At 42.3% G+C, this 23931-nt stretch overlaps 1 protein-coding gene across 1 annotated transcript in view; it reads left to right on the top strand.

Annotated features, from left to right (window-relative positions):
- The window catches only part of DNAAF9 (dynein axonemal assembly factor 9), a 2711795-nt gene that overhangs the window by 1058857 nt on the left and 1629007 nt on the right, over positions 1-23931 (top strand). The window contains exon 18 of the mRNA XM_044064082.1: positions 8765-8835. Within this exon, the coding sequence (XP_043920017.1) occupies positions 8765-8835 (71 nt within the window). The remainder of the gene's footprint in view (positions 1-8764; positions 8836-23931) is intronic.

The following is a 23931-nucleotide window of genomic DNA, read 5'->3' as shown; positions in this document are numbered from 1 at the left end:
GGAAAATGAGAGTCTGAGCCTTAGAGCCAAGAAGCCTTGTTTTAGGTGCCAAGCTCAGATCTGTTCAGATCTGATAACCCCATTTGTTGAGATGGACAAAAGACAACAACATGGATATAGCATTATGGTAAGTATATAATTTTTGTTCCTGCTAGCTTTAGACCAGTGATTAAATAGTTGTAGGCATATGTTTCGAATGAAAGGGGCATTAATGTATTATTACAGTAGCTTTTCTAGCATGTTGATTTTGGAGCTATACCAAGATTACACTGTTACTTATGTTAGTGTACAAGTGAGGATGTGAGTAATGATTTGAGTGATCCCTGAGAAGACTTTTGCGATTTGGATGTGGAACACAATGGATTTTGATTGTCATAACGACTTGTGTAGAACTGAGAATGAAATGTGCTATGATTTCTTATGATCTGTGTGTGTGCTGGTTGTAATGTAGAGCATTTGCACTTGTCTGAATGTGTAAAAAAGGATATAATGGTTTTGCATTTTGGTCTCTAGGATGAAAAAAGCATGTAGTATTACCCCAGATGTTTGCGGATATTAATGTTGAATATTTTAAAGAAATTATAAAAAGTGATTGATTGATATTGTTTTATTAACAGCAGATATAGGTCATGGTTATATGTAGAAGCAGTTCATCCTTCCATTTACAATAACACTTTAGCCTGTTCAGGGTCGCTGGGAACCGCCCTTTCATAATTTTATAGGTAGGTAACTAGGCTATCAGCCCTGGGGCCTATACAAGCCCAGCCAAAAAGGCACCCTGGCTTTTGCCACCCAAGAAAATTATTTTCCTGTGCCACTGTTGAGCAGAGCCACAGAGGTGATCCCTGGGGTGAATTTCCTATTTCCCATCCAATCATCAAGAATTTTCTTGAAGAGTGCTAATGAGGAGCTTTGTTTGATATAGATAGTTTATTCCAGAGTATGGGAAGTCTCTGGGACAGGAATCTATCCCTCCGGCATGTTCTGTTTATTGTGATGACAAGGTTTAGGTCCCTAGAGCATGTAGCTCGGAGGGATTGGGATTTCTTTAAGAGGAGCATGTCTAACAGCTCTGGGTTTGACATAGCTTTGTATGTTAGGCAGAGATCACCTCTGAGTAGGCAATATGCGACAGAGTAAAGCTGGAGTTTTTTGAGATGGTCTGCGTAGGGCATCTGTTTGAGGCCGGTAATCCTCTTTTGAGGTATTTCTGTGGCCTTTCCAGTTGTTGTAGATGTCTTGTGAGGTACATACCAAAAGGGGCGTTGTACTCTATAATGGGTCTAATGAGTGATGAGTAGAGGGGAACAATAACCTCTTTTTTTCTGGATGGGAAACCTTTTCTGATGAGGTGTGCCACGTAGAAGGATTTCCTGACTACTGTGGCGATGTGATTATCAAAGGAGAGACCTGTGTCCCAAGGCCTCTTATCACACTTTCGGTGTTAAGTATGCTAACTAAAAATTATTTAAATTTATTAAGTATACTAACGCCTATGTTGTAGTTCATGGGTACAGAGTTTTTACCAAAGGGGATGACAGTGCACTTTTTGGCATTGAGCTTGAGGCCATGGCTTTGACACCAGGCATCTGTCTCAGTGAGGCCCTTTTGTAGGATGTCCACATCGTTAGGAGTTTCGATTATGGCTCCTAGTTTGCAGTCATCTGCGAACTTCGTTAGCCAAAAACTTTTTGTGTTAGCCTGTACTTCAGAGAAGTAGATACCAAACAAGAGAGGACCCAGGACTGAACCCTGTGGTACTCCACTTGTCACTGATCTGAAGTCGGATTTGGAATCTGCTACTTTCACAGTGTGGGTTCTGTCAGTGAGCCAGTTGGCAACCCATTTTGTGACGTAGGGATTTATACTTAGTTTAGTGAGTTTATCTATAATTCCAGAGTGGGGGATGGTGTCGAAAGCCTTGGCAAGATCTAGATAGGCTATGTGAACCACCTTACCCTTGTCTACGGCTTTGGTGACTGCTTCAAAGAAGTCTATCTGGTTTAGGAGACATAATCTGCCTTTTACAAACCCGAACTGGGTGGGGTCCAGAGTTTGGAGATTACCAATGTCTTTGTTTATAAGTTCCATGATGATACTTTCCATGGCCTTGCAGACCAGGCTCGTCAGGCTAATAGGGCGGTAGTTCCTGGGGTCTGTGGTGGCTCCCCCCTTGTGGAGTGGGATAACTGTTGCTGTGCACCATTCAGCAGGCACAAAGCCTGAGGGGAGGCTATGATTGAACATGGTACTTAGTACATGGTGCCAGTTTGTTCTGTAGTTCATGTAGAACGCAGCCTGGGATGCTGTCTGGTCCCATGGATGCTGTGTTCTTGGCTTTGGAGAGTGTGATTTTTACCTGTGCAGCCGTGATTACAGAAACTTTGCATTCTTCTGGTATAGAGATGGGCTCTTTAGGGGGGTGAGAGGGGGGTAAAGGTAGCACTGAACCTATCTGCCTGGATGTTGGCAATATCAGTTGGGTCTGTATATTTAGTGCCATTGTGCTGTAACTCAGAGCAGATCTGAGTGTTGCCATTGACATAGCTATAGAATGCTTTGTGGTTGTCTTTAGAATCAGTGGCGATTTTGTTTTCGTAACTAGCTTTGGAGGATTTTATCAGGGATCGCAGCTTCTTACTGAGGCTGACCAGGGAGCTCCTCCACTCGTGGGATTTTACTCTCTTTTGCAACAGTTTCTTCATTCTGTTGTACAGTTTGTTTATGGCAGGGGACCACCAGATTGGCTTCCTTTTTTTGGAGGATAGCATCTTGGTTCTGTTTGGGATAGCATGATCCATGCACTCATGTAAATGCTTATAAAGTGCAATTGTGTAGGATTCAGTAGTCGTAACTGTATTGTCCATCTGCATGAGTGTCATGAAGTTCACCATTTCTTTCTTAAGAAGCATGAAGTTTGCTTTGGAGAAATGTTTTACCATGGTTTCCTTAATGGGGGGTGGGGGCAGGATGTGGATATCTAGGGTAATTAGCTTATGGTCGTATCGGACCAATGGAGACATTGACTTCAGGTGTGGAACACAGGTCACTCATGTTGGTAATGACTAGATCTAGGATATTGCTGCCCCTGGTGGAGGTGTGGATAAGTTGAACCAGGGCATTGGAGTTTATGAATTACAGAAAGCGTTGAGCGAAGGAAGTTGGTACATGAGTAGTTTTCCCAGTTAATGGTGGGGTAGTTGAAATCGCCCATTATTAAGGTGTTTGGTTGAACCCTAATATTTTCCAGTACATAAAGAAATGAGGAGTGGGAATCCTGGGGCATGGTGGGTGATCTGTAGCAAGCTACAATTTGGATTGCAGTTTTGCCCAGAGTTAGTTGCACTTGGATAACCACGGGTGCATTATGCTGAGCAACTAGCCTGGAGGTGTGGATATCCTTAATGAATATGGACACACCTCCGCCTTTGGTGTTCCGGTCCAGGTTACATGGCCGAAAAGTGTGGTATAAGTTATCGCCTGGTAGTGCAGGGGTGCTCTCTGGAGCCTTGAACCAGGTCTCAGTCACTGCACAGATATTGATCTCCATTTTAAGGAGTGCTTCGAGTGAATGCATTTTGAGATTTAGACTTCTAGCATTGAGTAGCATCACCCTCAGTTTTTGCTTGCCTGTTCCTATTACGGTGGTGAATTTGTCATTTGAACCTTGCCTAAAAAAGGCACTATAGGGGTGGCAAGAACCTTAGCCAGTATCCGGAATCCCAGGGGTGACAGGTGCAGGCCATGTCTGGCAAAGCATCGTGGTCTGTCGACCATGTCATCCCAGGCAGACAGATACTGGATCCCTTTAGAATGGCACCAGAAGCTTAGCCAATTGTTGAAGTCAATCATTTTGTCCTTGTACTGTGGCATCATTCTGGGTGATGGCAGAATGCTACTCAGGGCTAGGGTCATACCTGCCTGGGCTACACGATCAGAGAGCTCTTCCTTGTCTCTCTTCATCTAGTCTAGGGAGGTACGTCTCAGGTCGTTCACACCAACATGGACAATGACAGAGTCATATTTGTACTTGTTGTGGAGTGACCTGAGTGCGTGGGCTATGTGGCAGATCCTGGCACCAGACAGGCAGCTGACAGTAACCTGCTCCTTGTTTAGCCTGGTGAGTGGGACATCAGTGTGCCTGACTATAGGGTCACTTATGACTAGTGTGTTGGGTATGTTATTTTACCTTATTGGCTGTGGTTGAGTGGCACACTGAGTCTGCGGGCTATGTGTCATTTGGATTGTGTTGGGGGGGTGGAGGTTGCTTGCATTTCTGCTTTGGAGGTCTCTGTTGCTTGAGCAGATTATTATTGAGAGCCTCCACAAATGTTTTTGTGTTTCTATGTGTGGATTTTTGTGGTGTAGATTTAGTGAGACTATGTGATGAGTGTGGTGTGGTGCAAGTGTTTACCTTCTCCTCTTGACTGTCAAGTTCAGTCTTGATTGGAGAGAGCTTTACCTCCAGTTTGGCTAGATAAGTGCATCTCTCACAGGTTGTAGTGTTGGGTGGTAGGAGGAGAGGGTTGTCTGTGTACATGAGGCAATTTCTACATTGCCCCAAGATGCCCAGATTCATCAGACAGACAGGAGAGAACACTGAGAGCTGACCCTTGGACATGCCTGAATAAAAAACTATTTTCCTCTAGATATGTGAGGAAAGTGAGTACAAGAGCTGTTTTTCTGTAAGCAAGTGAGGAAAGTAAGTACCAAAACTGTTTTCCTCTAGGTAATGAGGAAGGTTGAGTGCTGTAATAATTAGTAGGTTATTTAGTGCTTACAAGTTCTGAACAAGTGCTGATCACGAATAAGCAAATTCAAGTGCTAAAACTAAGAATCTGTAGCTGGACTAAACTAGTTACAGGAAAGGGGGGGGGGGGAACAAGTGCAGATGTGGGCTTTTAAATTATAAAGTTGAGAGAGGTGGAAAAACTGCCCAAACGGGCAATAACTACAATTTATGGGCCAGAACCACTCCTTATGTAGTAGATAGGTTACCTAGTGCTTACCACTCCCACTGATAAGCTAGAAGGCTTCCCTCCAACACAGAAAGCTTGGGGGGGGGGGGGTCTCAGAAGCTTACATACAGTCCTGGATACAGCAGATCTGATTCTGGACTACACTAGTTACAGGAAAGGTTTATATATATATATATATATATATATATATATATAGATATAGATATATATATATATATATAGATATAGATATGTATGTATATATATAGATATAGATATGTATATATATATATATATATATATATATATATATATATATATATATATATATATATAGATATGTATATGTATATATATATATATATATATAGATATATATATATATAGATATGTATATATAGATATAGATATAGATATGTATATATATATATATATATATATATATATATATATATATAGATATAGATATGTATATATATATATATATATATATATATATATAGATATAGATATGTATATATATATATATATATATATATATATATATATAGATAGATATGTATATACATATATATATATATATATATATATATATATGTATATACAGAAAAGTAGCTAAAGCAGCAGTCAAAACAATTCAAATGCTGTGCAAGCTAGCACACTTGAGTATGTAGCAATGTTAGACCAAACAGTTTAAGAAATGCAATTAAATTAAAAATGACTAAAAACAAGTGCAGAAAAAGTCTATTAGGTAGAATGAGGTAAAGAGATGGGACTGGGGAGAGTGTCCCAGATCAAATCTACAAATAAGGAAGATGGTAAGAAGTAGCAGGTCCTGTAAGAGTATAGCAAGTCTCACAAAAATGTGCCACTAAAAGGGTGGAGAAACCACATCATCCGCACACTTTAATAGTATTTTGATTAATGAAACCATTACCTTATTAATAGTAGTCATTTAGTTATGCAGTCATACTGAATATTCTTAGCGAACTGTGAGTTGTTTTCTTCTGTGTATTTTTTGTCTTATTTACTGAGAGTCTTCTTTTTTCTGTGTTGGGAGAATAACTTGAAACTTGTTCCTAATCAAGTCTTTGGCAATGCAACCCTGCTAACTCTTAATGTTTCTGTTGCTCTGCATGGTGTTATTTATGCCGCACTTAGTGCAGGGAATTTATCTTGTGCTCGTTGGAGAGTTTGTACAGGAGATTAATGTTGAAGGAGGCATACAGGGGGAGAATTGCATGAGTGATACCTTTGACACCTACAAACAGTTCATGTATTACAACAGCCCAGAAAGACTGTCCGTATTTTCCTTTATGGAGGACAAATGAGGATTCGCAGTCATTAAATAAATGTTCCAATTTATTATCCTGCTGTACCATTTTTTGTCATAACAAATATACCAAAATCTTAACTAGTGTCACCAAGAATCATTGTACTGCTTTCAGAATTATTAAAATTCCATCTAAAGCCCATTTAAGAAACATTAAAATTCATGTAGCACTAAAGTGAATCTGCATCTGCAACATTAATTTATTATATCCACATTTTTAGATCTATTCCAGTAGGTGAAGTTAGACATTTCTTTGATCATGTTTTCAACTGTCTAAAGATGTAGCACTGAAACTTTCAGTAATATTTTACTGCATCTGAAACTCCATCAGTTCTTGCACCTTATTAATATCTGCCATTTATTGCAGTCATGAATGAAACACGTTCCATTTTTTTTTCTGCATATTACTCTGTGCTAATGACCACACTTTCTGATTCAAGATAAAATAGGAAATGTCCTAAGTATGATACTTTTTTGTTTGTTTAAATATGATTTCAGATTGTATGTACACATTTGTTTTTAGTTCTTGTAGAAGTTATTGCTGCAAAAGATGTTTCTGTAATAGTTGACCGTGTGGCCTTCTGCTCAAAATGATCTGTACTTAGTACTTCCTAGTCACCAAAGGCAAATTAGTTAATAAATCAGCTTTTACAATGGCTACGCTCTTACGAATGTTTCTATTGAAGATTTATATGAAAATGTGACTCACATTGCTATCTAGACATTCATAAATAACATATTTCTGATTCCAGGATCAGGACAGGTTTTTTTGGTAAAGACAGTCTGACAAAATATTTTATCATGACTGTCTTTCACCCTAATTCTTTGTCAGAGATGATATATTGCTCAAGATTCTGCCAAGTAGTTTTACTAATGTTGGACTCTTCAGAACAGTGTACATTTCTGTTAGTTGTTTACTTTTGGGATATGGTTACTAGTTTACTGTAGTTGCACACTGGAACTGAAGATGTCACAAGCTAGTGCCCAGTTTGAATATGAATTATGAAACATGCTGCATAACATCACAGTTCCATAACAAGTATAGAGGATGTAGATACTGCTAGGATTTACAGGTCAATAACTGACAAAGTTTGGCAGAAAACCTGTTATACTTTTGCAAGAATTTATTTTTCCTTGTTTGTTATAACTACATTTATGAGGAGTATCTCATACAGCTGTAAATTACTTTGTAGCCTTTACATATATGCACAGGATTTCTGAACTTCATATTCTGAATTGTGAGCAGCCTGTTTTCAGCTTTTTTAAGGACATTTTATCTTCTTTAGACCCGAAGTGATTTCTTAAGTTCATTCTGAAACAAATCAGATTGCCAGTCTCTTTTCTTTGCAAGGCTAATAGTGAGCAGTATTTCCTAAGTACAGTAGATGTTAGGAGAGGTGATTGGTTTTATTTTGCCTGCATGTGTCATGAGTGCTAGTAAGCCTACTTGAAGGCAAAGGTGCTTGGTAGTATCATTTCTTAACAGTCTGGTATAAAAGAGGGACAGACCCTTTCTGCTCTCATTATCCTTTGTTGCACAGACAGTTTATTGGTCCAAGGCATTTGTGTGTCTAATACTTTGTTCATGCCTTCTTGTCTATATTAGACTCTGCAGTCTGAATTCGCAGCCTCTCTTCCTAGGGCACTCTTTTGCAGGCCTTCCTTCAGGAACTTTTGTCTTAACTTCTGTACCTTCCTTCCTTACTGTTTGGGAGTTGTTAAGAAGAAAATAATGGTCAGTTAGCTAAGATTATCAAGTAGAAGACAGACTATTACATCGTTACCCGTTATAAATCCAGATCTTTTGAGTACGTTTCAGCTAACTGGTTTGAATCACACTCACCATCCCTACCCAAGGATCAGGAGTAGTGTGGAGTTTATAAGATCTCATGTCCTTCCTGGAAGGTCTTGTCACTATCTGCTGGCAAAGAATAAATGTAGAAAGTTGTGTAAGTGTGGGCTCCTGTATTGACAGCATTGAGGTCTTGTGTGGGAAAGGTGACAAATGCTGTGGTAACTGCTTGCAAAAATGTGCTATACGAGAGCCTCTGATGGTGAGTTGTTTAAAAGAGAATAAAGACCTGATGGCTGTACTGTGTAGTAAGTCCTTGTTTTAATGTATGTGGTTAGTTTGTAGATATCGATGAGATGGACCTTGGGTAATATGGAATACAAACAAACCATATTGGGTTAGTGCTTCATATTCTATAGAAGGGCTTAGTTTGAGATTGGTGTGATGATTTGTGGACTTGGGTCTCACTAGTATTGCCCACTGTGCTTCAAGACTGTATGGCAGGCTTACATTTGCCATAGTAAAAATATTGAAAACACTATTAAAAAAATGTCATTGTCTTAATTTCTATGCTCTGTTTGTTGTTTCACTCATTTGATTAAATCAGACAAAAATATATGTAGCCTGTTCATGTAATATGTTAAAGTGCAAAGAATTAAGGTTTTCTTTATGCTCTTGCAGATGGTGGCATTTTTACAGACAGTACATATGTTACTCTGACTGCAGCTATACCTCGTTATGTGTCTTGGGTGGTAGGTATATTTTTTATTTGTTTTTCTTCTTTTAGTTCTTATTTATAGAAACATAAAGTACTTGTTTTAATGGTGATGACTGATTTTCTTTGGCTGTGTTTACTTGAGTCCCTTTTGTGGATCATTTAGAGGTAGTGGGATTAAGGAGGCACCTGAACATTTAAGTCTGACAGCCAGGTATGAAGAACGCACATCTGACTCCATGAGTGAGCATTTCAGCATCTGTTTTACTGCCATTTCAAAACAACATTTTACCCTTGTTCCTGAGCATGCATCTCTTATTTTAACTGTAAATTGTGTTACCATAGGTGTTAATTTTATTGCAATGTATACCTGAGCTTACTTTGGGCTTTCTAATGAAGATACCTGACAGGTGACACTGAATCCAGCTTTAATTCAAAATAGCCTCTAAACTTCTGGTCCTCTAATAGTTTTGTGACTATTTGCAAAGCCATCATCTGTTCATTTTATGATCGTCTGTACCGAAACCTAGGACTGGAGAGTGAGGTCTGAGCTTTTGATTTGCCTCTTTTTGAAAAAAACATTGAAAATATATGGGTTCTGGATCTGGGGATGTCCTGGAGCTGATTAGACCACCCCCTTCCCTTGATGTTTGTTTTTGTCCATTTAGATAAGACAGAGTTGATTGCCCATGTCCCGTTTCTTCTGGTTTGTGGAGTACTGAATTTGAAAGGATGTCTTAGGAGGGTTAAATATAGGGGTGTTATTCCTGTTAATGGGCTTCCATCAGATTCTGGACTCAAATGATTTTATCCTTCATACCAGACAAATGAAAATCTGAATCTTAAGGCCATTTGCTGTAGATAACTTTTGGTGTTTCCTCTTCTAATTTTCCCAGTTCAGCACTTTTCTTAAAACTGTCATTTTCAGCTTTTAGAGAGACATCTCATGAGATTAGGCAATTTCCTCTTTGGAGAGAGGCATGGATTCTTCTCCTTACTCTTCCACGTTCCTATAGGGAATGGAGGTGTCTGTCCCATCTTAGCCCCAGAAACCTTGACTGTTATGTCAGATTATAGATATTGACTCTTCTGATGGTTGTGCCTCTTCTGCTGCATGGCACCTGGATTGTGTTGGTATATGAGATGGATACCTTCTGGTACATCATTGTCTAGGATCTGAGTAGGCTGTATCTTCATTTTGCTGTTGGTGGGCATCACCTTTTTATAGTATGTTGCTCTTTCAGCTGTTCTGTGCTCCAACATTGTTCTCTAAGATTGCTATAGTGGTAGAGGGCTTGCAGAATATGGATGTTCTTCATGTTTTACTGTTGCAGTCATTACATTTGGGTTATTTGCTTGCAGTAGCCCTCAGTCGGCCTGATTAACAAAGTCTTGGGTACTGCGTCGGCTGCTGTCCCTTCTTCCATGACGTCAGGTCATCAGGGGTATAAAACATGCAGCCGACTCCATTACATCAGTCTTTCTTGCCGTGCGGTTCCCGAAGCAGAAGCAGTTCACAAGTGCCGGTTGGCCGACCCCTGAAATTTTCTTTTTCGAGTTTCAGAACCAAAGTCTTCAACTAAAGCGAAGTACCTCGTTGGGGAAACTTTTTCTTGCTCCTTACCGATGTCAGTAAAAGTTAATAATTGCATTACTTGTGAAAAGCAAATACCTTATAAAGATTTTCATTCGTACTGTATTCCTTGCCTGGGCCCTGACCATGCCGTTCCTTGCTGTCGCTTTTTGTGCTTTATTTAATCAGCGCACTATCCGTCGTCAGTATATTTTTGCCTCTAAATATTTTGGTTCTCGGTTTAATTATCCAGAAATGTCGTCGTTAGCCATTCGACTACCGGGATTTTGAAAAAAACGCAAAGATAAAGACAGAGTCATGCCGCCGAGGTCCAAAGCTGCCAATGATGCTTCTCCTAAGCCATTCGCCAGTTCGCTTGTACTCAGTGAGGTGCTTTCGCAACCCCTGATACCAGCTACTTCTGATTCGCAGGCCTCTACTGAGATCCATTCAGAGTCCGGTATGCTGCAAGATGCTTCAAATATGGAACCCGTGGATGTCTCTACCTTGGATGGGTCCGGAGCCGCTGTGCAGGCACCGGCTTTTGAGGGTGTATTCAGGCCTAAGGACTTGCATATTAAACCGATGCCCTTTTCTTCATTTAGGCCTAAATCTCGAACCATGCCTAAAAAAAACGACGCTCAGGCCTCTATGCCTAAAAAACAAATGATAAGAATAGCTGAAGATCTTATAACTAATCAGGGGAAGCCAACCTCCCCCTTCTAAGAGACCTAGGACTGAAGTTGTTTATGAATTTTCTGACCAGGATTCTGATTTTCTGATTCTAATGACGATCTGTTTTTGCCCTTATCTACTTATGAGGATTCTGGTGCAGAGGACTCTATTCCCTCTGCTTCCCCTCCAGAGGATTTTTCTTTTGTTGAAACCTTACATACTCTAAGGGAGCATTTCCACTGGGAAAGCCAGGATTTTTCTGATTCAAAAAAAGAGGCTTAGGGATTTCTTACTCCTGCCTCAGCATAGGCCTTTAGCTATTCCTCCTGTACTAGGCATTGTTGATGATGCTTTTTCAGAATCTAGTTTGGCACCTGATTCTTTGCCTCCTGCTCCCAGAAAACCTGACAGATATTACAGGGTTCCTGATTCACACAAGTTCCTTTTTAAAAATCCTATTGTGGATCCAGAGACTATTTCACAGGGACCCAAGGGTATTAAGGCTTCTATGCTAAAAATCCTACCCCTTCTGATAGAGACTCCAGGGCGCTGGATAGATGGGGTAAGAAGGTTTACACTTCGGCAACCTTGGCCATTAGGGCTTTAAACTGCCAGTTTCATGTTAAAGTATCAGCAACATGTTGTTGGATCGCTTAAACAAAAAATGATGTTGATTCCTGACTGTGCAGAAAATAAAGAATTACAGGATTTAATGCATTCTGCTGAACAGGTTGGAAAACATACTTTGCAATGTGGATTTGATTCTTTAGAGGCCTCTTGCAGGGCTGCTGTTACTGGGTCTGCGCTCAGAAGGCATGCTTGGCTTAAGGAGCAATCTTTGCCTGATCATGTTAAAGCTAAATTGTTGCATGCTCCCTTAAATCAGGACCGCCTGTTTGGCAACAAGGCTGAGGAGGTTCTTAAAAAGATGGAAGATAAAGCTAAATCTATGCAAACTGTTAAAGATTTCTTACAAGTTTAGCCTCCTAGATTTAGTAGGCACTGGCTCTCTAAGAATTGGTCCTTTCAAGGCCCTTCCAGGTCTTCTCAAGCCAAACCCAGACACAGCAGAAACCCCAGGTTTCAGTCCCAGGGGACACACAAGACTAAGCAGTGGGGGGTTTCCGCACCCAAATCAGGGAGTAGTAAGACTCCCCCCTATGGAAAACTGTCTCAATGACTTGTTTTTAAAACTTCCAAGCACTTCCCAACTGAATGCTCCTTTAGGCAGAAAGATTGGTCTGCAGGCCAAAAACTGGGAACTCATTACCCAGGACAAATGGGTTTTAAATATAGTGTCCCAAGGGTACAAATTTCACTTCCACACCTTACCAACACCAAGCGGGTGGCCAGATCTACCCCCAAGTCAGTGGGCAAAGGCCCAAAATCAAGTTCTGTCTCTTAAGCATGGGGGCTATTCAGTTGGTACCAGTAGAGGAAAAGGGACAAGGTTTCTCTTCGAGACTTTTGCTGGTACCCAGAGAAGGCGATACATGGCGTCCTATCATGGACCTTTCTACTCTACCTTTCTGGTGATTCCAAAATTCAAGATGCTGATTCTTCACCAGCTGCTTCCTATGCTAAGCAAAGATGCATGGTTGGCAACACTAGACTTAAAAGAAGCATACCTGCACATCCCCTATCAGGGAGTCTTGCAGAAGATACCTATGCTTCAAAGCAGGCTACATGTACTATCAGTTCTCTGCACTGCCCTTTGACTTATCTACTTCGCCCAGGGTATTCACAAAGTGCCTAGCTCCAGTCATTGTATTCTGCAGGCAAAGAAATATTCAAATATATCCATACCTGGACGATTGTCTAATTCAGGCAGAAAGCCAGGATATACTTTTGAATCATCTGTCCTTTGTTCAGAGGGTACTGACTTGTCTGGGGTACCCCATAAACGAAAAGAAATCACACCTGGTACCCTGTCAACAAATTATATTCCTGGGAGCAAGCTTGAATACAATTTCCTAGATGGCTTTCCTCATGCCAGAGAAACTGACTCATTTGACAACCTACTTCAAACAAGTGGCCACAAAAACCCAGTTATCTGCGAGGCAAATACTGCAAGCCTTGGTGTTCATGGCCTCCTGCATTCTTCTAATTCCATATGCAAGGCTGCATATGAGGAAACTGCAATGGTATCTCAAAAGCCTATGGTGTCAACATTCACAGGATCTAGAAGCTATGATTCCTATCATACCTTGCCTATGCCTAGAGTTCCTTTGGTGGGCAGAAGGGACTACCATTCACACTACCCCCTGCCGCCCAAGCCTTAACGTACACATCAGACTATGCAGGGGGGGGGGGGCTCACCAGGCAGGGAAGTGCATTCAGGGCAAATGGAACCCAAGTCAAATGCACTTACACATAAATCAAAATGAAATGTTAGCTGTACAGAATGCTCTGACAGCCTTCAAGGACCACATTCTTCCAGGACAACTAATGGTAAAGACGGACAACACCATGGTCATATGGTACATAAACAAGCAGGGGGGTACACATTCTTACCCCCTCTGCTGACTAGCCATTGGCATTGTGGAACACAGCCTTGAGCTACCAAGTGAATCTACGAGCTCAGTTCCTGCCAGGAAAACTAAATACATTGGCAGATGGACTAAGCGGAAACCTCTTGGACCCACACGAGTGGAAACTGGAACCGAGGATTTTCAGCGTGTTGACAAGCAAATGGGGGAGCCCAGATATAGACCTGTTTGCCTCCCCCCAGAACCATCAATTGGACAAATTTTGCACAAGGATTCCCCACAAACTAGCTTGGAAAGTGGATGCTCTATCCTTCATCTGGAAAAACCTATCAGTGTATGCCTTTCCTCCTCTGCCTCTGCTCTCCAAGGTACTACTAAAGATCAAACAGGACAAACCAAGGGCGATTTTAATTGCACCAGACTGGCCACGCCAACACTGGCACCCCCTCCTGCGCAGTGTGTCATGCTTGGCCCCATGGCACCTGCCTCAGACTCTTTCCCTGTTGTCTCAGCAGGAGAACCAGATTCTGCACCCTCAATTGCAAACCCTGAACCTAGCGGCCTGGCTAATTACCTAATCTTTCCTTTACCTCCTCTCAGTAAATCAGTGATGGATATCATTTTAGAGGCTAGGAGGCCTAGTACTAGAAAATCTTATGCTGCAAAATGGAAAAACTTTTGTACCTGGAACCAGTCTCAAGGGATGAATGCAGCAGTGCCCAATTTACCTCAGATTCTGCAATATTTGACTGAGATGCTTCATAAGGGCTTGTCCTTTTCCTTCATCAAAATTCAGCCATTTCAGCTCATTATAGCACAGAGCTTCCCCTCTTCTCTCACCCACTGCTCAAGCAGTTCCTTAGAGGGGCCAAAAATTTAAGGCCACCGAGGAGAGCTCCAACTCCAGCATGGGACCTTAACTTTGTCTTGGAGAAACTCACTCTTCCTCCTTTTGAGCCAGCTGCTACTGCAGATTTAAAATGTTTTTCCTGGAAAACTGCTTTCCTTTTAGCAATCACTTCTGCAAGAAGGGTATCTAAGTTACAGGCCCTTATGGCAGTGGAGCCTTTCATCATCTTTCATGCGGACAGGGTGTCCCTCAGAACCAGTCCCTCCTTCATGCCCAAGGTGGTATCCAGTGTGGCTCTTTATCATAGGTTCATAGGTTCATACTAGGCTATCTGCCCGAGGGCATTTACAAGCCTAGCCCATCGTTTTGTGGCTTACGCCACCCCTTTAGTATGGGGAACTATACCCATTATTTTGCTGTGCCTCTGTCGAGCAGTGACACTGAGGTAATCCCTGGGGGTATATCTGCGATCTCCCATCCATTGGTCAAGATTTCTCTTGAACAAGGCCAGCGAGGTGCTCTGCCTCACATGTACCGGGATTTTGTTCCACAGCATAGGGAGTCTTTGGGTGATGAATCTATCCCTCCAGCACGTCCTATTAATAGCCGTGTCAAGGTTTAAGTCTCCGCCCTTGTGGCTCTGATGGATCTAGATTTTTGAGGTGAAGCATATTCATCAAATCTGGGTTTGACATGGCCTTGTATGTTAGGCAAAGGTCACCTCTGAGCAAGCGGTAGCGACTGAATAGAGCTGGAGTTCTTTCAGTCGGGCAGCATAGGACAGATTTTGAGACCCTTTATCCTTTTGGTGAGGAACTTTGTGGCCTCTCCAGCTGCTGCAAGTGTCGGGTCAGATACATTCGAATGGGGCATTGTACTCAATCATTGGTCTGATGAGTGATGAGTAAAGGGAGACTATGACCTCCCTTGATCTAGATGAGAATCCCTTCATGATAAGGTGGGCAATGTAGAAGGTCTTCCTAACTACTTTAGCTACATGGGTGTCGAATGACAGACTACTATCAACCTGGGTCCCCAGGTCCCTGATAACTTCTTCTGTGCTCAGTGGATTGCCACCTATTTGGTAGCTAGGGGTAACCTTGTTTTTCCCGAAGGGTATGACTATGCATTTTTGGCATTTAACTTTAGGTCGTGGCTCTGGCACCAGTTATCCGTTCTGTGAGACCCTTCTGAAGGATATCTGTGTCAGATGTATTTTCTACTATGGCCCAGTTTGCAGTCATCTGCAAACTTTGTCAGCCATAACCCTCCTGTGTTTGCTTGTACTTGGAAAAGTAGATGCCAAACAAGAGTGGGCCCAGGACTGAGCCCTGTGGGACACCACTTGTGACAGGCTTTGAGTCTGACATGGCGCCAGCAGCTCTGACCCTGTGGGTTCTGTCACTCAGCCAGTTTGCAACCCATCTTGTGATGTATGGGTTGACATTTAAGCTGATGAGTTTTTCAATGATACCCAAATGGGGTATTGTATCAAGGCCTTAGCCAGATCGAGGTAGGCTGTATGGACTGCCTTTCCCTCATCAATGGCTTTGGTGACTGTTTCGAAAAAGTCAACCAAGTTTAAAAGGCATGATCTGCCTTTGACAAAGCCAAACTGGGTTGGATCCAAAGTCTGCAAATTCCTATGTCTTTATTTATGAGGTCCATTATGATCCTCTCCATGGCTTTGCAGATAAGGCTTGTCAAGCTAATGGGCGGTAATTTCCAGGGTCGGTGGAGGCATCGCCTTTGTGAAGTGGTACCACAGTTGCAGTGCGCCACTCCTGGAGTGCGTATCCAGAGGTAAGACTTTGATTAAACAGCTGTCCTAGCTGTGGGTTTAATTCCTCATTGAGTTCATGGAGCACACAGCCGGGGACACCATCAGGTCCCATGGATGCTGTGTTTTTGCTTTGGAGAGAGCAGTTCTCACTTGGGCGCTGGAGATGTTTGGGGGCTGCAATCGTTTGGTATAGATATCTCTCCTTTTGGGGGAGGGGAGAAGTTTGCACTGAACCTGTCAGCCAGTATGTTGGCAATGTCTGTAGGATCAGTAATCTTCACATCATTTTGAACTAGCTCTGAGCATATCTGGGAGTTTCCTCCCAGGTTTCTAACATAGCTAAAGAAGGCCTTATGATTGTCTTTTGAGTCTTTAGCTATTTTTCTCTCGAAATTTGCTTTGGATGATTTTATGAGAGCTCTTAGTTTTTTACTTATAGTGATCAAGGGTGTCTTACCTTTTAAGGATTTTGCTCTATCTTAAAGATGTTTTTAAATTATTATTGTAATTAAAGTGTGGATTTATTTTATTCAGAGATGTGGTTTTAACCTTGGCTTGTGAAGACTGTATGAACCAATCAGTTCCAACAATTAACCTTAGTAAATGGTCCAACATGATTGGCTTTCAGTACTGTGATGTAATTTGAAAAACATATAAAAGCATTTAACTTTTAAAGATGGATGTTTAACTGATGAAGTTGGCGACGAAAACGTGATAGTGGATACGTTATTGCTTTTGTATTTCTAGACCCGGTCTTTGTATTGGAGTGTTTTTTACAGTGCTTATTAAAGCATTTTTTCCTTTGAGCATCGATTTATTTGTGCTTGGTGGATACTTCATTCTACTTTTCTCATTTTGCTCTATCTTGTAGTAGCTTCCTCCTTTTGTTGTAGAGTTTGTTTATGGCTGGGGTCCACCAGACTGGACGCTTGCCTTTGGTACAAAGAGTCTTTGTTTTGCTTGGGATTGCCTTATCCATGCAGTCCTGCAGGTGCTGGTAGAAGGCATTTGTAAGTGATTCAGCGGCTTGAGTACTGTTTTCTGCCGGCTCGGGGGCCTTAAAGGAGACCACACTAGTCTTTAGAAGTGTGAAGTCGGCTTTTGAGAAGTTCTTTACTGTGGTCTTTTTTATTTCAGGTGGGGGTGGGATGAGGACCTCCAGCGAGATTAGTTTGTGGTCTGATCTCACCAGTGAGGGGTACACCTCCGGTGTTGAACATTGTGCTCCCATGTTCATGATGATGAGATCAAGTATGTTATCTCCTCTTGTGGGGATGGTGACTAGTTGTTCCATGGCATTTGAGTTTATGAATTCCAGGAACTTTTGGGCTAGGGTGTTTGGGCTTGAGTAGTGTTCCCAGTCTATATTAGGGTAATTGAAGTCACCTAGTATGATGGTGTTTGGTGATACATTTATCCCTCTAGTGTTTTCAGGAAGGCCATGTGAGGTTCCTGAGTTTGTGAGGGTGGCCTGTAACATGCTACAATTTGCAGAGCAGTCTTGCCTATGGTTAATTGCACCTGGATGGTCTCCGATGCATCGTGCGTTGCCACCAGTCTTGAGGTGTGGGTGTCCTTGATGAATATGGATATCCCCTCCTTTCTTGGTATTGTCCAGATTTTGGGGCGGAACGCATGATATGAGGTAAAACCTGATAGCGCTGGGGTGCTCTCAGGAGCCTTGAACCAGGTTTCTGTCACAGCACAGACATCGATGTTCTCCATACTGAGAAGGGCCTCGAGTGCGTGCATTTTGAGATTTAGACTTCTGGCATTGAGCAGCATTACCCTTAGTTTTTTTCCTTTTTTGTGTTCTAGGGTGGTAGGTTTAGAATTTGAGCCTTGCCTAAAAAGGCACTATGGGGTGGCAAGAGCCTTTGCCAATATCCGGAATCCCAGGGGTGACAGGTGCAAGCCGTCCCTTGCGAAGCAGCGTGGCTTGTCCAGCATGTCATCCCAGGCAGACAGACACTGGATCCCCTTTGAATGACACCAGTGTTTAAGCCAATTGTTAAAGCTGATCATCTTATCTCTGTATTGTGGCATCATTCTTGGTGAAGGTAGGATACTGCTCAAGGTCAGGGTCATACCTGTCTGGGCTACATAATCAGAGAGCTCCTCAATGTCTCTTTTCATGTAGTCCAAGGAGGTTCGTCTCAGGTCGTTTACACCAGCGTGGACAATGACTGAGTCATATTTGTACCTGCTGTTGAGAGACCTGAGTGCTTGCGTTATGTGGCGGATTCTAGCGCCCGACAGGCAGCTTACTGTGACCTTCTCCTTACTCAGTCTGGTGAGCGGGGCGTCAGTGTGTCTGACTATGGAGTCACCAATGACTAGTGTGTCTGGCATTGTGTTTGGCCTTAAGGGCTGTGACTGTTTGACACTCTGACTGTGAGGTCTATGTGTTGCAGGTGTTGTGTTCTGAGGTGGTGGTTGTTTGGGTGTCTGCTTTGGTGGCCTCTGCTGTTTTGGTAGATTTTTGATCAGAGCCTCCGAGTATGTCTTTGTGTGTTTATGTGTATGATTTGAGGTTGTAATGGTAATATGTGAGACTGGGTCTATAGTGTGTGTGGTAACCTTCTCCTCCTGACTGGTCTTGCCAGTCCTATGTTGAGAGAGCTCAGCCTCCAGTTTGGCCGTATAGTTGCATCTCTCGCATGTATTTGTGTTTTGTGGGAGGAGGAGAGGGTTGTCTGTGTACATGAGGCAATTGTAACATTGCCTCAATATTCCCAGGTTCACCAGCTGAGCAGGAGAGGACACTAGCAACTGATCCCTCGACATGCTAAAAGGAATAGACAAAAACTTTAAAAAGATTCCGGGGGACGTGGGTGACCGAGAAATGGGGGTTGCCTTTTGGGGTACTATCTATGACAAGAGTGCCGTATCAAGGTAATAAGTACTGTAGGAGCAAGTGCTACGTTTAACAGATAGAGAATAGTCTACTTGGAGTCAAGTAGAGATGATCTTTTAATTATAGGATACGCTGATTAGATCAGTAGTATAGTTCGAGGAAGGTAGTTTTAAGGGAAAATTTGAAGAGTGGACTTTAGGTAGCCGAATAGTTTAAACCTGCTTAACCGGCGCTGCCCTAGTGTGCAACGGTAGCAACTCAGCTAAATCGGCTAAATCGCTAAAGCGTGCTTTATAGCAGGGGCTGGAAAAGACAGGAAATGACCCAAAATGGCCAACAAACCACAAGTCACTGCCCTAAACCACTCCTCTGAGGACAAATGAAGGAGTTATGGAAATGACCCCTAGTGGCCAATAAAACTACAGTTTCAAGTCAGTAACCACCTCTCCGGGGGGCAGGGAAGCTGCTCAATGTTAGTCACTGCCACTGATGAACACAGAGACCCTCCTTCAGCCCAAGCAAAATGGCCTCACAGAAACTTTCAAACAGTTCAGGAACAGCAAGCCTGTAACTGAACTTTTTTAACTCAGAAAAGTGGGAAAAAAGCAAGATTTTTTTTGTTTTTGTTTTTACAGAGATAGCAGGGGTTCACAAGTAATATCAAGTTATAACAGTGCAGTAAATGACCCCACACAAGAGTGCTAGGTCAAGGACAGAAAATATGCAAGTTTTAAGAAAAAGACGATTTAAAATTAAGTGCAAACAGGAAATTCAGCAAACAGCTTTTGGTTGTGCTCTAAATACAGCTACTAATACAGAAATCAAGTTTAACAAGCCAGAAAATGCTCAAGCTAGGCAGCTATGCAGAAAAACTTAGCAAATAAACAGAGAAAAATACTTAAAATCTCAAAAGTGGCTCCTTCTTCTCTCAGCGTTTTTTCCTCTTGGAGGGTGCTTCACCAACAGCCAACAAGCCTGAAAAGACGCTCAAACCACGAGGCAACTAGGTTTTAAGAGAGGAAGATGAAGGAGTTATGGAAATGACCCCTAGTGGCCAATAAAACTACAGTTTCAAGTCAGTAACCACCTCTACGGGGGCAGGGAAGCTGCTCAATGTTAGTCACTGCCACTGATGAACACAGAGACCCTCCTTCAGCCCAAGCAAAAATGGCCTCACAGAAACTTTCAAACAGTTCAGGAACAGCAAGCCTGTAACTGAACTTTTTCAACTCAGAAAAGTGGGAAAAAAGCAAGATTTTTTTTTTGTTTTTGTTTTTTACAGAGATAGCAGGGGTTCACAAGTAATATCAAGTTATAACAGTACAGTAAATGACCCCACACAAGAGTGCTAGGTCAAGGACAGAAAATATGCAAGTTTTAAGAAAAAAACGATTTATCAGTCCATTCATTTGCCTACCTTCTTTCCTAACCCACAGAACAAAGGGAAACGGATACTGCACTCCTTAGATGTGCACAGACAACTTAGATTCTACTTGGACAGGACTAAACCTCAAAGGAAATCTGAACAACTGCTGGTGGCATTTTCTGCAGGGACAGAGGGAAAAGCTATTTCAAAGCAAACCATTTCAAAATGGATAGGTCACTGCATTCATTTCTGCTATAAGCACCATGGAAAACCTATCCCACAGGGCATCATACCCCATTCAACCAGGGCTGTATCTACCTCTACAGCCTTTCTCAGGGGCGTCCTTGCAAGGGACATCCTAGAAGCTACTGCCTGGAGTTCTGTACATACTTTCACCAAGCATTATCATTTGCCAATTTTCTCTAAATCCAGAGCTGGTTTTGCCACTGCAGTCTTGCAGGGCCTTATAGCTGGTCTTAATTCTATTTAAATTCCTCCTCCCAACCTTAGCTTTGGGAATCTATCCAAATGTAATGACTGCAACAGTTACCATAAATGTAGATGTTTGAGTGTATTCACTGTTGCAGTCCTGGTTACCCTCCCTCCAGCCTCCTTTCTTTTTTTGGCTATACCTCTACTCTCACTTACTATGCTCAAAAAGCTTTTTGTGTATTTGCTTTTTTGTTGGAGGTATATCCTTGTGTTATAGATTTAATTGCTTCCCATTAGGGGGGCAGCTGACATCTGGGGCAGGAAAAACTGATGTAATGGCGTTGGTTGCATGTATTATACCCCTGACGACCTGACATCATGGAAGAAGGGACAGCAACTGACGCAGGACCCAAGACTTTGTTATTCAGGCCGACTGAGGGCTACTGCAAGCCGATAACCCAAATGTAATGACTGCAACAGTGAATACACTCGAACATCTACATTTATGGTAAGTGTACATGACTCTACTTTCTTATGATGCTGTCTTTTTAACTGGTTAACTTTCATGGGATGGCCTTGACACTCTAGTATCAGCCCTTGTTTGGATCATTCCACAGTTACAATCTCTGTGGATAACAGTAAACTAGAAGAAGCCCTCTCTTGTACAAACTCTGTCAAAGTTCTTTATTGATGCACGATTTGGATACTCGTTAATATTGATTATTTCTACCTGCAAAGGAGACTCATGAGGTTATCTGGTGAAGAAACAGAGGTGGGAGGAAACATGAATATAGGCACTGTCTCCTCTTGGGGCCTCATGGTGGCTGCTGTCTTCAGTGTCCTATTTACCCACTTACAAGTTAGGGTGCTTCAGTGGACAGTGAGGTGTATGCGGCTGTAGAATCACTATGCCTACAGTGACTTGCTGCTGTTACTGTCCTGTGACTGGAATGTGGAGTAGTAGACTGTGCCTTCCATCCACAACTTATGTCAAACCTGTGTCTGTCAGAATGTTCAGTACTGGACAGTACCTACTAGTCAGAAGTTAGAGTTAACCCTTTCTGCAACTGAGTCACTGCTGTCCCTGTAGGCATTTTTTTTTGTGGTGGATTGGGGAACCCATATGAGTTCCACCCAAGTGCATGAAAAAAAATAGAACCTCGAATGAAAGAAGACTTCATATGTAAACCTGCTTGAGTTAAGAAAACTGTTTCTGTCCCAAGTTCAGAAAGTGAATTGAACTATAGCAACTTCCTTTATGGTCAGACAACTCAGACTGTGGTGTGGTATATCAGCAAACAAGGCAGACCACAGTTGTACTTCCCCATACAGGAAGGTGATGTGGGTCTGGAATTGGGCCAGGACTCAAGTAGCTGGGGACTCGGTCTTAATGGTAATGAATAAACAAAGATTTACAACATCAGATAAGAGAAGTTATGTCTTAACATAACGTTCCATCTGTGTTGTAGATCTTTGTTCATTCATTACTTCCTGCCCTCCTTCCCCCTGCCTGGACTCCTGGTGGACTTTAGGAACTCCTGGTTAGGGTATTTGCTCAGACAGAGCCTCCTACTATTTTTTTTCTATTACTACATCTATTATCTGAGGGCGGGCAAACTCGATCTGAAGTAGCTAGGAGAGGGGCATTATGGGTAGGTCTTAGCTGAGAGTTTTTGGCTGGCATGAACTTGGAAACTGCTGTATCATAGGTTCATAGGTAGGTACTAGGCTATTGGCCTTAGGGCATAATTAAGCCTAGCCAAAAATTTTCTGCTTTCGCTTCCCTCCCAAGTGGTTTACTTAACTGAGCCCCTGTCTAGTAGGGCCAAAGAAGTGATTCCTGGGTGAATTTCCTGTTTCCCATCCACTCGTCAAGATTCCTCTTGAAGAGCGCTAATGAGGAGCTCTGCTTCACATATATGGGGACCTTATTCCAGAGCAAGGGGAGTCTCTGGGACACAAATCTTTCCCTCCAACAAGTCCTGTTTATTGTTGATGTCATGTTTATGTCCCTTGAGCGTGTATCTCTGGTGGATTGGGTTTTCCTTAGGTGGAGCATTTCTAGCAATTCGGGGTTTGACATAGCCTTGTATGTCAGGCAGAGATTACCTCTGGGTAGCCGGTACAAGACCGAGTACATTCTGAGTTTTTTTAGCCTGATGGCGTAGGGCATGTGTTTGAGGCCCATTATCCTCTTTGTGAGGTACTTTTGAGGCCTCTCCAGTTGTTGCAGATGTCTTGTTGGTTGCATCCCGAATGGGGCATTATATTCAATAACGGGTCTAATGAGTGATGAGTAGAGGGAGACAATAACTTCCTTATGCCTAGATGCAACCCCTTTTGTGATGAGGTTGGCCATGTAGAAGGATTTTCTAACCACTTTAGCAATATGGTTGTCGAAGGAGAGGTTACTATCCACCTGAGTCCCTAGGTCTCTTATCACACACTCTGTGGTAAGTGGGCTGCCACCTATGTTGTAATTCATAGGTACTTGGTTTTTTCCCAAAGGGGATGACAATGCACTTTTTGGCATTTAACTTGAGGCCGTGGTTTTGGCAGCACGTATCTGTATCCTAAAGACCCTTTTGAAGGATGTCTACATCAGTAGGAGTCTCAATTATGGCACCCAGTTTGCAGTCGTCTGTGAACTTTGTTAGCCATAGTCCCTCCATGTATGCTTGTACCTCCGAGAAGTAGATACCGAATAGGAGGGGTCCCAGGACTGAGCTCTGTGATACACCACTAGTCACAGGTTTGGAGTCTGATCTAGAATTTCCTATTCTCACTGAATGGGTTCTATCTGTGAGCCAGTTAGCAACCCATCTTGTAATGTAGGGGTTTATATTTAGGTTGGTGAGTTTGTCTATAACTCCTGAGTGGGGAATGGTATCGAAGGCCTTTGCAAGATCAAAGTATGCTGTGTGAACCACCTTTCCCTCATCTATTGCTTTAGTGCCCATTTCGAAAAAGTCAACCAGATTTAGGAGACATGACCTTCCCTTTACGAACCCAAACTGGGTGGGGTCTAGGGTTTGTAGGTTCCCAATGTCATTGTTTGTGAGTTCCATGATGATGCGCTCCATGGCCTTGCAGACAAGACTCATCAGG

Source organism: Protopterus annectens, chromosome 2.part2 (assembly GCF_019279795.1).
Source record: "Protopterus annectens isolate FY-2018-M chromosome 2.part2, PAN1.0, whole genome shotgun sequence".
Lineage (NCBI taxonomy): Eukaryota > Metazoa > Chordata > Ceratodontiformes > Protopteridae > Protopterus > Protopterus annectens.
The sequence above is the reverse complement of the archived record's forward strand: the minus strand, read 5'-3'. Positions and strand labels throughout refer to the sequence as shown.